At 37.0% G+C, this 15,333-nt stretch overlaps 1 protein-coding gene across 1 annotated transcript; it reads left to right on the top strand.

Annotated features, from left to right (window-relative positions):
* The first annotated feature begins 1,599 nt into the window (after positions 1–1,599).
* On the top strand, positions 1,600–11,289 carry LOC108424701 (endoplasmic reticulum resident protein 27). Its single transcript, XM_017692888.2, has 7 exons — positions 1,600–1,754; positions 2,792–2,886; positions 5,339–5,476; positions 5,631–5,747; positions 7,293–7,418; positions 9,258–9,455; positions 11,193–11,289. The coding sequence occupies exons 1-7, from the start codon at positions 1,697–1,699 to the stop codon at positions 11,235–11,237; spliced, it is 777 nt and encodes a 258-aa protein (XP_017548377.1). The 5' UTR covers positions 1,600–1,696; the 3' UTR covers positions 11,238–11,289.
* The last annotated feature ends 4,044 nt before the right edge of the window (positions 11,290–15,333 follow it).

Here is a 15,333-nt window from a genome sequence, read left to right as displayed (position 1 = left end):
TTGTTTTAAGTTGAATTTAATTTATTATTCATATATTTTAAAAATGTTTTAAATTGGCTTTAAGTTAAAAAAAAAAAAAAAAAAAAAATTGTAAATAAAAAAGTCAATATTATATTTATTTATTGAATTAATTAATTTGATTTTATTTATTTATGTCTTTGCAATACAAACGGCTATATATACTATTATGTTTACATTTACATTGCATTACATAGATATTACATATCTAAAAGGTATAAGTTTGATGACTAAAACATGCGGTCAACATTTGTTTTGTTGTTTTTAATGTGTTTTCTTTATTTTGAATGTGGATGTCCTTTATCATAGTGTTGTATGCATCATCATTAATAATAGTAATAATAATAATGATTATATTATAATATATATAATAATATTTTTTTTTGTTGTATTGGTTGATGTTGGAGTAGTGGTCATCAATGTTAAGTTGTAGCTGGTTGATGTTGAGTTTTGTGGAGTTGTTGTGGTTGATGATGGAGTAGTGTTCATTAATGTATTGTAGCTGGTTGATGTTGAGTTTTGTGGAGTTGTGGTAGTTGTTGATGGAGTAGTGTTCATTAATGTAGTGTACCTGGTTGATGTTGAGTGTTGTGGAGTTGTGTTGGTTGATGTTGGAGTTGTGGTCACTAACGTGGAGTTGTAACCGGTTGATGTTGAGTGTTGTGGAGTTCTGTTGGTTGATGTTGGAGTTGTGGTCACTAATGCAGAGTGGTAGCTGGTTGATGTTGAGCTTTGTGGAGTTGTGTTGGTTGATTTTGGAGTTGTGGTCACTAATGGAGAGTGGTAGTTGGTTGATGTTGAGTGTTGTGGAGTTGTGTTGGTTGATTTTGGAGTTGTGGTCACTAATGGAGAGTGGTAGTTGGTTAATGTTGAGTGTTGTGGAGTTGTGTTGGTTAATTCTGGAGTTGTGTTCACTAATGCAGAGTGTTGGATGGTTGATGTTGAGTTTTGTGGAGTTGTGGTTGATGTTGAGAAGACAACATTCTGTTACAGACAGTTATCCACTGACTCTGGTTTGTATTGAGGTTTGGGAGATTTTTCAATGTTTCAATGTTTTAGAGCCCTGTGTTTGATTTCTTGGGTGGCACTTAGTCTTGTAGAAGCACTGGATTCATAACAAGCAGGATTCATGTCTGCTGACTAATCAATGAGCTATACAGTGCCTGTGCAATGAATATTTGGTGAGCTGACCCCCTTTTGTAAATTACTTTACATTTACGTTTACATTTACGTTTACATTTACGGCATTTTGGCTGACGCTTTTATCCAGAGCGACTTACAATTTGATCATTTTACACAGGTAGGCGAAGGTGGTGTTAGGAGTCTTGCCCAAGGACTCTTATTCACAAGACTTCATAAGAAGAGGTTCAGCTTGGATGGAGCCATGGACATATTCTATCATTCTGACTGAAATCTCACTGGAAGGATCCCAGTGTGCTGCATACAACCAAGTACATTGGTTTATCACAGTTTCTACTAAAAGAAACTCTTATTGACACTGTGACACGTAGTCCAACACATTCTGACCTCAGTCTATCAAAGACACCTGCCCAGTTCTCACAAGCCTACCAATCACAACTGTCCAACCAAGGGGGTTGAGGGGGTCAAGATACAGAGAAAAGAGAACTTATATTCTTTCTTTGCTTTGTTCTTTGCTTTTTCTAGTCACTCAGCCAAGATGCTGCTTGTTCTGGTCTTTTCTTTACTTGCAACCTGCAGTACAGCAGAAGAGAAAGGTAGGTTTTCTTCATAAATGGATAGCAGGGGTCTTTCTGGGGGTGATTTTAGGATTGACCATGTGTTAAAATAAATGAATGCCACCATTATACCATAAATTGAGTTAACAGTGTTGTGGCACTGCAGTCAAATGGTGCACTGTATTGTTCTGTGGGTGGTCATTTGAGTCTAATAATGATCGTCTGCAGCTTTAATGAAATGGTTTATAAAGGTTGCTACTTTGGTGTAGCTGTCAGCGAGAGCAGAGTGCTACCTACACATTTACTTCACATTCACATGAACGTCATCTCCAGCACCTACTGTTTGTGAACAATTCAGGTGAAAGCTGAGTGAATGCATCTTACCCCATAGGCATGGATGTGGGAAGTGGGGGTGCCACAGGGCAGATTTCAGGACTGTAACTGTTTTAGTCAAGCACAGATTTAAACTTTGTAATAAATTGAGTGTAGCACAGACTCATTTGTGCATGTTTTAGGGTAGAGTTTGCATTTTTGTGTTTTATTTTTTTATTTGCATTTTTATTTATACTTTTTTTAACACAATCATGCACTGTTTAAGCACCGAAAAGGATTTTTTATGGGTTTTTTTTTTTAAATATTTCTAGTATTTTTGCTAACAAGAAGGCAATAAATGAAAAGTAATGTGTGGAAATTATAGCATTCATTTTTTGTCAAGTTACAGGCCGTGAGATTGTATCACATCTTATAGAATTTGAGGTATTCTGGATATTAGTTAATTTGCAAGATTATACAGCTTTCTCACTCAGTTAAGAACCATCTACCCTTCCAGTTTCTGACTAATTATTTAAAAACTGAAGTTGCACAGGACACACATAATAGACTAATTTTATACATTTCTATGCAGTTTCATTGGTATTGCATTACTGAAGGCCTTGAGTCCAAACTTCTGTAGGCCGAATGCAGATATGTCTCTGCTTTATGTTGCAGAGATGGTAAATATATATCATTGTTCATGCCTTGCAGTACAAGTTAGCAATGGCCGTCACTGACAGCTTATGCGTATTACCCTCCTGCAGCCCCTGCGGACAGCACCCCCCTAAGACTGACTGATGTATCAACAGCAGAAGCCTTCATCAACTCAGCCGAGGTGGTGGTCGTCGGGTTCTTCAAGGTCAGAGGCTGTGTGTGTGTGTGTGTTTGGATGTGTGTCGTATTGATGTGTGGGATGCAGGAAGAGAGACGTGTCCGAAAGTGACCGGTGAAGTCGCTGAGCGTCTGGCAGGAATGCAGACTGACAAAGAGAAAATAGCGGTGCATGTGTGGGTGAATTTCCGTTGGCTGCCGCTGCCATAACCTCCACGTTTGATCCCGGGCGAAACCCGTCAAGGCCGCAAACTTGGGCCCAGGAAATGCCTGCTGTTGTGGTGGCAGAGGGCCGCAATCCCAGAATGCCAAGTCCTCTGGCCTAACTTGCCATGCGGAGGAGGAAGCGGAGCAGGAAATGAGGGTGCATCTGAGGCATTGTGGGATTGGCACTCCTCTGGTCTCCATAAACAAACGCGGGAGCTACCTAACATGAACCTAAACACAGTCTGGGAGCGAAGACACGGAGCTGGAAAGACTACTGTTTAAACCTTCAATTGAGAACATAACACAAAACTCTATAAAGGGCTCAGCCCTTCTTCTCACAAACTTGTTTTTGCCTCATTTTCACATTTTAGTGTTAAGCATAAGGCCTTCTCCACAAATGAGAATGGACATTTAGTTTCTGAAATTAGCGTCCTTAGCTTTTTACTGGACATCCCACACTTGCCACACCCATGTTGGAGTTAAGCTTTTAGACTACTAGATCTAGGTCTCCAATTCGGGTCATAAATGTCAAGAAAGAAAAAATCTGCCCTTTAATTTCTGCTGGCACCCCATTAGAGTTCTAATAGTGTATTAGCTCTAAGCTAACACTGGCCCACATGAAAATTTCTGTCTACATTAAAACCTACATTTGAAGCTTGTAAAAGACAAAACATGTTTGAAGCTTAACTTTTAAAGTCATTAACATTTTACCTTGTAGACGTTTTACACTGGTCAGCCTTGTAAAAAATCTAACAATGAGAGATTTTACAAGGTGGTTTGATTTTATTGAAAGGAAAAAAGGCTCTTCTTAAAATTCCTGATCTAGGACCTCCTGAAGGCCTAGTGACAGTGTTTCCTCACAAAATTGGTCCCACCCATTGTAAACCAAAGCATGATTGGTTGACCTGGGGGGGGGGGGGGGTTCTTTAGTAAATTATCACTCTAGAACTTCTGGAAGTTCTAGATACATCATTGATGTGAACAGTGGCAGTAGCTCTATGCCAGAACTGATACAAAGCAAACATGCCAATAAATCTGTCACAAACTGTAAATAAATAATGGAATGTCTTTTACAAGGTTCAAATGTCCATGTTTCCTAGGCACGGTCTCCCACCAAAATTCAGAGTGATTGGTCAGCATTTTGAAGAGATCTGTGCCAAACAGTGTTTTCAGGGCATGTACTTTGTTATTTGTGTAAATCACAGAATCCAACGTTATATTACTTTATTTATCCTCTTATTGTCAACAATGTAGCACCCTTTTTAAGCAGGCGACAAGTTCACAGCTAATGCTAGCTGGGCTTCAGTACAGCTTCCGTACTGCGGGGTTAGTTGTTCTTCTGCTTTATTAGTATCTTCCAGATGTTAGTGTTTGGGTTTTAAATAAGCATATTAATGAAACTTACAGCTGGTAATGCTGCAGTTATTCAGAAGCAATGTTCCATATTTTACTGCTGTGTGATGTTTTTATTTCCATCACTGTACACAAAGTAATCTGTTATTGTTTGACACACAGTTTTATGTCAGCTTTCATATATAATTCGATGTGTGTGTATATCTATCACTTGATCTGTCTGTCTGTCTAATAGACAGGACAATATATTAGTTTCTTATAACATAGACTTATACTAAATGGTGGTTGGTTAGTGTAGTGGTTAACACCTCTGCCTTCTACGCTGTAGACTGGGGTTCAGTCCCCCACCTGGGTAAGCTCCCTACACTATACCAATAAGAGTCCTTGGGCAAGACTCCTAACACTGCCTTCGCCTACCTGTGTAAAATGTTCAAATTGTAAGTCGCTCTGGATAAGAGCATCAGCCAAATGCCGTAAATGTAAATGTAAATTAACTTTGTTTGCACTAATTCATCAGATTTTTCTCACAAGTGTTCAATTTATCCTCTTGCACTGTTAACCCACCCATGGGGTCAATTGTAACATTGCACTTCCCCTCACTTTCAGTGGAATTGTATGTGAATGGTAGGCACTAGAAACAGAGATGTATATGTTGCTTGTATAAAAACATGATTATTCCAGCTGAATTATTTTTCAAGTTATTCAACAAAAACCAAAATATTAGGCTGTTCTCTGATCTCCCCTATAACATGAATCCTATAGCAGAAATGAAGATATCATAGAGGTGTGTTTGACATTTATGGCCTGAAATGAAGGCCGAGCCCTAACAGTCATGGTTTGCCACTGCTGGGTATTATATATGCTAAAGGAATACATGGACTGGTGGAGTTTATCATTCTAGCTCGCTGTCTCTGTGCTAGGCTGATGAAGGCAATGGTTTTAAGGAGTTCTTGGCTGCTATTGAAGAGGTGAAGACCCTTCCTGCCGCCCTGTGCAGTGTGAAGGAGGTGTGGACTAATTATAGCATTAACTCGGACACCATCACCATCTTCAGGAAGGTACACACAGCTGCTCTTCACACTTACCTCACATTAGTGTTATATAATGTGGTCTTGGCTGAATAACTGAGAAATCTCGCTTAGAGACCCCCTCCAATTCCATTAACTGTGTCTGGTCATTAATCAACTATCAGAACCTTTAATGCCCCCTCAGGCTGACCTGCATCAGGAGAACCTCCAGCTCTCCAAGATCAAGAAACTGGACTCTGATGGACTCGTACGCTTCCTCACCATCAACGACATCCGCTACATCACAGAGTACAACCAAGCGGTACACACACTCTTCTCTTCTCTATCCTTTTTTCTTCTCCCTTACCCTTCTCTTTTTTCCTCTCTTCCTAGGCCATCTTTTCTCCTTTCTTTGCTTCTCTTCTTTCCACTCCCTATCTTTATTCTTCTCCCATTCCTATTCTTCTTTTCTTCTTTTTTCCTTTTCTTTTCTTTTGTTTCGTTTTCTTTCCCCTTCTCTTCTCTAATCTCCTACCCTTTTCTATTCTTTTTTTATTTTTTTCTTTTCATCTCTTTTTTTCTCATCTCTCTCCTCTTCTCTTCTTTGTACCCTCCATCATATTCTTTCTTTGTTTCTTTCTTTCTTCTTCCCACCTACCCCTTTCTCTTTTCTTTTTCCATTCCCTTTCCCATTTCTCACTTTCTTTTCTTCTTTTCTTTCCTCCTTTTTTTTAATTCCCTCTACTCTTCTTTTCTCCCCTTCCTTTCCTCTCCTCTCTTCTCCCTCTTATATCCTTTTTTTCTGTTCTCTGCTTTTCTTTATTATTTTCCTTTCTCTCCCTCACCTCTCCTTTTGTATATTTTTTCTCTCGTCCTTCTTTTGCCTACTCTTCTTTCTTTCTCTTATTTTCCTACCTACCTTTTTCTCTTCTCTTCTCCCTCACCTATCATTTTCTCTATTTTTTCTCTTCTCCCCGTCCTCTTCTTTTCTCCTGTCTTCTATACTCTTCTCCACTGTTCAGAGTGGATTAATAAATGCTAATCTCATTATGTCATTCAGAGCTAATTCCAGTCTTCATCATGATGACTCATCATCTTCATTCGTTCACTGTGTTCTAGAATGGAGGTGTAAACTGACGGCAGCAGAACAGACCAGTGTCATGTTTTTTTTACTGGACAGTGCAGTAGTGTGGACAGCAATAATGCAGTCCTTTCATTAGGATAGTGTGGTTTACAATATGCATTGCTTTTGGTATTTATTTAGGTTTATAATGGTTTTAAGTTAAAACAATATCATTCAAAATTAAAAAAAAAACTAAATAAAAAAAAAAATCAAATTAACACACTTTCCCCTAAACTCCAAATATAGTCAATGAGTCAAAATCTGATTGGCCCCATCCACAACTAGCATTAACATTTGTCCTGAGCGATCTGATTATAAGTGGACAGCACTAAATTCAGGCAAAAACAGAGTCCAGTGTATTTTGGAGATGCCCTGTGGTCTGATCACCCTTTTTTTCCAGTCATGAAATCTGTTTGAAGACACCTTCAAAAGAGCTTTACACTGTCTGTCTGTGATCAAATTAACAAGGTGAATGTTAAATCCAGGTAGGAACATGGCTTTGTTGCTGGCGTTTGCTCCCGTGCATTTGCTGTGGAGTTATGAGGGTGAAAACAGGCAAAATTCAGGCTTCAGAACAGCTGCTGCTGCTGTTTAAAGACATGCACATTTTTATAGATTAGAATATTTCATACAGCATCTTAAACCACATAAGCAAATCTATTTGAGGTTACAGTTTGATGCTCTGTTGATGACCGTTTTCTCTCTCTCTCTCTCTCTCTCTTTCTTTCTCTCTCTCTCTCTCAGTCTGCAGTGGGGCTCTTCCAATCAAAAGTGAAGGTGCACCTTTTGCTCTTCGCCAACAGGGGGAGCACTGACTATAAACCACTGAAGGAGAGACTGGGGGCTTTGGCCCCTCGTTATTCTGGCAAGGTAACATTGTAAACACTGGGCCACACTGATGTGAGATCTTTAGGCCAGTGGTCCTACATTTATTAATTTCACTCAGACGAAGGAAGTGGCTACTGTAATAATATAATATATTTATTGTCTGAATGAAACCGGATTAAAGCAAAGAACTGACCCTAATATCAATCAGCTTATGGGTCTGCACTCATACTTTCCTGAACACTGACCATGTAGAATGTCTAGAGTGCCTGTAAGTGATAAAACTCCTTGAAATAAGACCAAAAATAGTAAAAAATACATAGAACGTAGGGCTGCAATAATGAATATTTTGGTCAGTATTGAGATCACGATTATTTAACATGATTACTTATTGACTTTAAAAACATCAATAAGCTTATTTTTTGCTTATTGAACTTTAAAGAAGTTTTCTTAAGATTTAAATAAAATAGAACTAAAATACATGTATAAAAACCTACTTTTAATGTAAGTCAATGGAACCATACACACACATACACACACAACACAAACACACACACACACACACACACACACACACATATATATATATATATATATATATATATATATATATATATATATATATATATATATATGTGTGTGTGTGTGTGTGTGTGTGTGTGTGTGTGTGTGTGTATGTATGGTTCCATTGTATGTTTTTTTTCCATCTCCTGTATAGTTGTATGTAAATATATGTAAAAAAAAAGTATGCCTGATTAAAAATTAACTATGCACAATTAAAAAGTAATGTGTATACTTAAAGTAGAATGCTATGTACAGTCTCAAAATGTTACTATGCATAATTAAAAAGTATGCATATTTTAAAAAATAGTACACATTTCAAAAACAAGAAAAGTAGCATACATACTATGCGCATACTTATAAAAGTAGTAAGCACAGTAAAAAGTAGTATGCAGACATTAAAAAGGAGTATGCTTACTGTATGCATGATTATATAAAGTCTAGAATGTATAAAAGTATGCCTGATTAAAATGTAGTATGCATGGTTAAAAAGTGCTATGTTACTACTCTGTAATATGTGCTACTATGTTACTATGCATGTTGCCTCACATAGTTAAAAAAGCAGTATACCTATTAAAAAAAGAATACTTCATGCTTCAAAAACAAGATAAAAGTAGGACAGATACTGTATGCATACTTAAAAAGTAGTGTGCATGCTGGATGTGTATAAGTAGAAAAGGAGTAAGTAAAGTTAAAAAGTAGCATGCATACTTATAAAAGTAGTAGGAAAAGTTAAAAGGTAGTACTTATAAAAATGTGTAGGACACATATGTAGGAGTTTGAATATGCATACATATGGTAAGTTACCATGCGTAGTAAAAAAAAAGTAGATAAAAGAAGTATGCATACAGGCACTACTACTTTTATAAGTATGCATACTACTTTTTAACTGTGCCTACTACTTTTATAAGTATGCATCCAGCATGTATACTACTTTTTTAAGTTAGTTAAAATGTAGTATGCATGCTTAAAAAGTAGTATACATGCTGGATGCATACTTATAACTTTTTAACTTTGGGTACTACTTTTATATGCATATATGCATACTGTATGCATACTAATAAAAGTGCTAGTATGTATAAAAGTATGCCTGATCAAAAATGTGGTATGCATGATTAATAAGTAGCATGCTGTGTACAGTTTCAAAATGTTTTTTTAAGTATGTATACTCCCATCTGCTCCAAAATATTGACTCACAAGCTAATAATTGTTTCCCTGATTAGAAATGTTCGAGCAGTATACTGAGACTCCACTACTGGAATAAGAAAACTCTGAATGTATTGTAAATTAAAGCACCTATGGATTGTGGCTGTCTGTCTGTAGATGCTGTTTGTGCTGATAAACGGGAAAGAGAAAGCGAATGAACGAGCGCTGGGCTACTTCAACCTGAAGTCAAGTGATCTGCCGCGTGTTGGCATCTACGACGGAGAATCAGACAAGACTTGGCTCATGGCCCCGGGTGAAATCTCTATTGAGCGTGTACAGAACTTCTGTGATTCCTTCGTCACTGGAGAGCTACAGGTAGGGTTGCTGTGGTGATTGGTGTTGGTTCTTATCTGACCATTTTTCTACCACAGTGCCACATGGGTAATGCAGCATTTCTTTGTAATTGCGGTATTCTGATGCCTGAGAATTAAAGACATGAAGTAATGTAATGAAGTACGTGAAGTAATAATTTGGCCATAAGATTTTTCTAGAATTCTGATGGTGTTTGGCTTTACACTCTAAAACTTTCATGCAGTTCGTTGCATGTTGTGTTGGGTGCAACCTAATTTCTGTGTAATCTAACAATGTTTTTTAATATTTAAAATACATCAAATACATTGCAGTCCATGCCAAAACGTATTTCAGAATATTTTGCCATATAAGAAAATATATTTTAAAATGCATTCATTTTAAAATAAATGGGAAGAAAATTACACATAAAAATGTACCATACAAAAATAAATATATGTAAATGTATATAAATACATTTGCAAGTGAAAATAGCCGAATGCTTGTCTAATGCAGCTTAGTGTGTGGAATACCCTTTGAAAAAATCTGAATTTTAATGTTAATTTTAAGTATTAGCACATGAGCCTTTCATATGGCAAAATTAAGTGTTGTAGTTATTGATACACTGTCAAATGCAGTTATGATTTGCTATGTTATTTATTACTGTTCATTTAGTTCATGTATATATAGTTGTATATCACTGTTGTCGGAACAAAATAGTCATAAAATGACTTTAAATCAAAAATCTTGGTTCCATTGACTTACATTAAAGGTAAAGTAGGTTTTTTCCTTCTTCTGTAAAGTTACCGTTTTGGAGATACAAGGTTTTGTTCCTCCAACAGCAATTTATAACCTTTGCTAAAACTACATGCAACTAAAATATATATATTAACAAATACAAATAAATGCATTTAAAAAATACATCTAGCAAAAATATTTTTGGGCTATTTTCATACATTGCAAAAATATATTTTATAAATATATTTGGAAAATATATATTTTTTAAAGGCATTTTTAAATTATATTTAACAAATATATTTTCATGTGTTACAAAAATATGTTAGATAAATACATTTGTATCATATCAAAATAGCTTGCATTTTTTGATGTGGTGATATAAACTCATCTATCTTAATCTATCTACGCATGTATATTAAGTAGCCTTTTTATCATCTTTGTGTAATCATTCTTCATCAGAAAGCAGAAAGACAGCTATCAGTGCCCAGAACTTGTAAATATGCTTGACGAAAAGAAAGGATTTAAAAGCGAGTGTGGGTGAAAAACTGACTCTTGAAAAGAGAATTTAAACAGCTGTTAGTCAAAGCTGCTACAAGAACACTAGCTTTGAGAAACTTGTTTGTTTTTGCCATCCATCCCTTTAGTTAACTGAAAAAATTAAAAACCAACAACGTTGCATAAAGACAGTCAGGAACATCTCCTTTTACGTTGTCCAAAAGACCACCTTTTACTTTCTTGTCCACCGAGCTGATGCCCTTTGTAATCAATCCTTTTAAATTGTGCTTTTGGATGCGATCATGTGATGAGCTATCAGTGTTTTGATTGGGTGTTTCAAGAAACTTGTTCCACCTGTTGCTTGCAGCTGTTGTGGCTGAGTTTCAAATGAGTTGCAGTCTAGCTTTACAGTACGCAACTCAAGTGCAGTGTAATTTCATGCAGCTTTCATCCATCCATCCATCCATTTTCTAAGCCGCTTTGGGCCAGCATTAAAATGAATTTTACATGATTTTATCTTTTTCTGTCTAGAAAGAAAAGCAGGCTGGAGAATCTGAAGCAAAGAATGAGCTCTGAATGTGACCAAATACACCTTCAATAAAGCTTTTTACTAAATCCCAGACGTCAGTGTGATATTGCGATGGTGTGAGTGTGTGTGTGTGTGTGTGTGTGTGTGTGTGTGTGTGTGTGTGTGTGTGTGTGTGTGTGTGTGTGTGTGTGTTAGTGTGTTAAAGGCCAACAGAAGGAAGCAGTGTGTGTTCTTGTGTGTGAGAAGCAGTGCAGTGAACTCTATTTGAAGGCTGAATCTGTAGACTGTGTGATTTACTCCGGTGTCTCTCTCAGCCCACGGCTCCGGCGCTGTCACTGACAAACTCTGTTATCCTTCCCACACATCTGATTACACCTACCACAACTGACACTCACCCGGCACATTCAATCCTTCAGAGACAGAGAGAGAGGGGGAGGAGAAAGAGAGGGAACAATAAATAAAATAAAGTCAGGGAAGGAAAGGGACAGAATGTGAGATTCTGAATTATATATAAATGAAAAAATATTGCCTGCACACTGTTGAAAAGTCACAGAAGTCTAGCAGAAATATGTACTTTTTTCCTTTAAATAGAGTCCAAAAAAGCCAGACACAAGCTTTGTTCAGTTGCTGTGTGGGTTTTTTTGTAGTCTGTTTAATGGAATATAAATATACACAATGCAGTCAGAAACTCTTCAGACCCTTTTACTTTTTCCACATTTTGTTATGTTGCAGCCTTGTGCTATAATGAAAGAAAGGTTTTTCTACATCATTCTGCACTCAACACCCCATAATGACAAAGTGAAAACTAAATTTTAGACATTTTTGCAAATTTATAAAAAAGGAAAAATTGAAATATTGCACTGACGTAAGTATTCACTCCCTTTAGTTGAAAAGCTTAGTTGAAGCACCTTTGGCAGCGATTACAGCCGCCAGTCTTCTTGGGTATGATGCCACAAGGTTTGCACACCTGGATTTGGGGATTTCATGCCTTTTGTCTCTGCAGATTCTCTCAATTTCTGTCAGGTTGGATGGGGACTGTTGGTGGACAGCCACTTTCAGGTCTCTCCAGAGATGTTGGATTGTGTTTAAGTCAGGGCTCAGATTAGTGGAGTGCCTCAGTGATGGTTGACCCTCTGGAAGTTTGTCCCATCTGCACACAGGATCTTTGGAGCTCAGTCAGAGTGACTATTAGGTTCTTGGTTACCTCTCTTACCAAGGCCCTTCTCCCTCGATTACTTTTTGGTGGAGCTTTAGTTTGGTGGGGTGACCAGCTCTAGAAAGAGTCCTGGTTGTTCCAAACTTCTTCCATTTAAGAATTATGGAGGCCACTGTGCTCTTGGGAACTTTCAGTGTAGCAGAAATGTTTCTGTAGCCTTCTCCAGATCTGTGCCTCCACACAGTCCTTTTGTTCTTATATGCATTGTCAGCTGTGAGACTTTACATAGACAGGTGTGTGTCTTTCCAAATCATGTCAAATCAACTAAGTTTACCACCTATGGACTCCACACAAGGTGTAGAAACATCTCAAAAGTCATCAAGAGAAATGGGATTTCAAGTATCATAGCAAAGGGTCTGAAAATTTTAGTTTTTCCTATTTAATAAATGCAATAATTTCTAAAATTCAGTTTTTACTTTCTGATTATGGAGTACTGAGAGCAGATTGATGGGGGGAAACATTTGTATTTTAACACAAGGCCGCAATATACCAAAATGGGAAAAAAATTAAAGGGACTTTTCAAGACTTTCCCAATGCACTGCACTTTTGTCTGACTTTTCAACAGTGTGGCTGTACTTTTATTACTCTATTTAATTCAGATTTCTTTGCTTTACACACCTGTGGTAATCTACTTTTTATAGAGAGCAATAATAACTTTTGTTCTTATATATAAAAGATAATACCGTAAGGAACGTGACTGATGGCAACATAAATAAAGGAATAGTCTGACCATGAAACAAATTTAAAAATTTCCCCGTTAAAGCAATAGCTGTTCAAAAAAATCTAATTCATCTTGTTTTCTACTTACCCCAGATGTAGTCGACTAAAGGCAAATTTTGCTTCTGGATCTAAAAGGCTAACATTGCTAATAAACACTAGAAATAATAAGTCACCTATAAAGCCCAAATCTCTTCTGTATCACATTTGTGCATTTTTTTCCTCATAAACATCGATGGAAGCAAATTGGATTGGTCGTATTTGTAGAGAGGTGTTTTGGCCATAATTGCTCACTAGAAGCTCAACACAGAGTCACAACATTTCACACACAGAGACACAACTCTCTGATAAGAGAGTTACAGGGGGAAAATATTTCATTACTTAGAAATAATTTCCATTCTGCCAGCAAAATGGCCACAAGGCTTTTTGATTCATTCTTCTCAGCACATAATTAATTTTATACCATACACAGTCTGTTTTCTCTAAACATTTTTCAAAATATTTTAAAAAAAGCATGGGTTTTCTGGATTGTTGAGGTGCAGACTGATGTGAGATAATGAGCAGTCTTCGCTAGCCAAAAGAAAACAGGAGCTACTACAGGGGGAAACCCACTCTGGGTAAATATGACCCTTCACCATTCAGAGCAAAACCACAGAACAGATCTCAGATCAGCATAACATGCCAACCACAGAGAAAGTGTAGAGAGAGACAGTGAGAGCGATTATGTTTAGCCATCTAAACCACAGTATGTGAAGGGACGTGTTTGTGGCTGTGTACTGAAATCAGTGTTACGACAACACTGATGCCACAACATGCTGTGAATGGTGAGATGATGATGAGCTGGAGATGCTGAAGGACTCAGAAAGTTAGATGTGAGGAGGGAAGAAAGATGAGGCAGAGGATAAGGGCTTTGCTGATGTTCCCAATGGCGTTTTCCAGTGTAAAAGTGGACATGCATTAGAATTCAAAGGTTTTTTTAATAACTTAAAACCAGTTTGGTTGCAGATGCGCATATATGATTATATTTGTACACTTTTTCTGTGTTTCATACAATTAGTAAAAAGCTAAGAAGCTATAAAAAATTAAAATGGCTGAGAAAGCTGTGAAGTGTCTCATTGCCGAATTAAAATATCACATAATTGGCTTCCCTTTTATATCCCTTCTGCTGCATTAATCTGAATAAAATGAAAAATCGTTGTTCTTATGACACAGTATTCCTGTTGGTGCATTGTGTCCAATGTGTTCACAAACATCAGTAAAACTAAATATGATTAATATTATATATCATGAAGATGCCGTCAAGTACCTCAAAGCTTTACACTTCTGTGTTCAATGCAGTGGAGGTTGTCATAGCAGGGAAGACATTACAGTAGTGGTGGCATTTACAAATGCAACTATAGGCAAAGTTCTTGTTCATAAAGTCTCTGATGTAGAGGACTCATTCATTTGCTGTCATTCATTTGGTGGAGCAGTTTTCTTTTTCATTAAGGAGCAAGCTTGACACCACCAGCTTTTCCATGAGAATTACCTGCTGGGCTAAGAAGAAGATCTCAATGAAAAGCTACCCAACAAGGTTAGCTACGGTTAGCTGATAATATTGATAATAGTCAATATCATGCAGGTTGGGAGTAAAGTTAACGTGCCCAGTTATATCTCATTGTCCAATGTTAATGGGAAGGTCCCAGCTCCTATAGCAGTGGTTGAAAGTTTGTGAACTCTTTAGAGTTTTTCAGATTTCTGCATAAATTTGACCTAAAATGTCATCAGATTTTATCACAAGTCCTAGTGGTAGATAAAGAGAACAAATTTAAACTAATCAGACACAAATATTCTGCTCTCCAAAAAGAACATTGCTGCCCATCTGCAGTTTTCTAAAGATCACATGTATAAGCCAGAAGGCTAGTAGTACAAAGTTTTGTGGACAGATGATGCCAAATAGATTTTATGGGTTTAAATGAGAAGCGTTATGTTTGGACAAAGGAAAACACTGCACTCCAGCATAAAAACCTTATCTGTGAAACGTGGTGGTGGTGGTATCATGGGGTTACACCAGATACTAAAAGGAAAGGTTCACACAATTTTCCTGAATAAATAAATGAATTAGTCTAATTTGTTTAATTTGGTTCTCCTTATTGACTGTTAGAGCTATTAGGAAAATCTGATGAAGTTTTAGGTCAAATTTATGCAGAAATATAGAAAATTCTAAAGGG

Source organism: Pygocentrus nattereri, chromosome 30, assembly GCF_015220715.1.
Source record: "Pygocentrus nattereri isolate fPygNat1 chromosome 30, fPygNat1.pri, whole genome shotgun sequence".
NCBI lineage: Eukaryota > Metazoa > Chordata > Actinopteri > Characiformes > Serrasalmidae > Pygocentrus > Pygocentrus nattereri.
Note: the sequence above shows the minus strand (reverse complement) of the source record. Positions and strands in the feature narration are given on the sequence as shown.

Excerpts from the sequence above, each read along its gene's own strand:
- LOC108424701 (XM_017692888.2), top strand. The coding sequence starts at position 1,697 with ATGCTGCTTGTTCTGGTCTTTTCTTTACTTGCAACCTGCAGTACAGCA. Across the intron at positions 7,419-9,257 it reads CCCCTCGTTATTCTGGCAAG|ATGCTGTTTGTGCTGATAAA; the intron begins GTAACATTGTAA and ends GTCTGTCTGTAG. Across the intron at positions 9,456-11,192 it reads TCGTCACTGGAGAGCTACAG|AAAGAAAAGCAGGCTGGAGA; the intron begins GTAGGGTTGCTG and ends TTTTCTGTCTAG.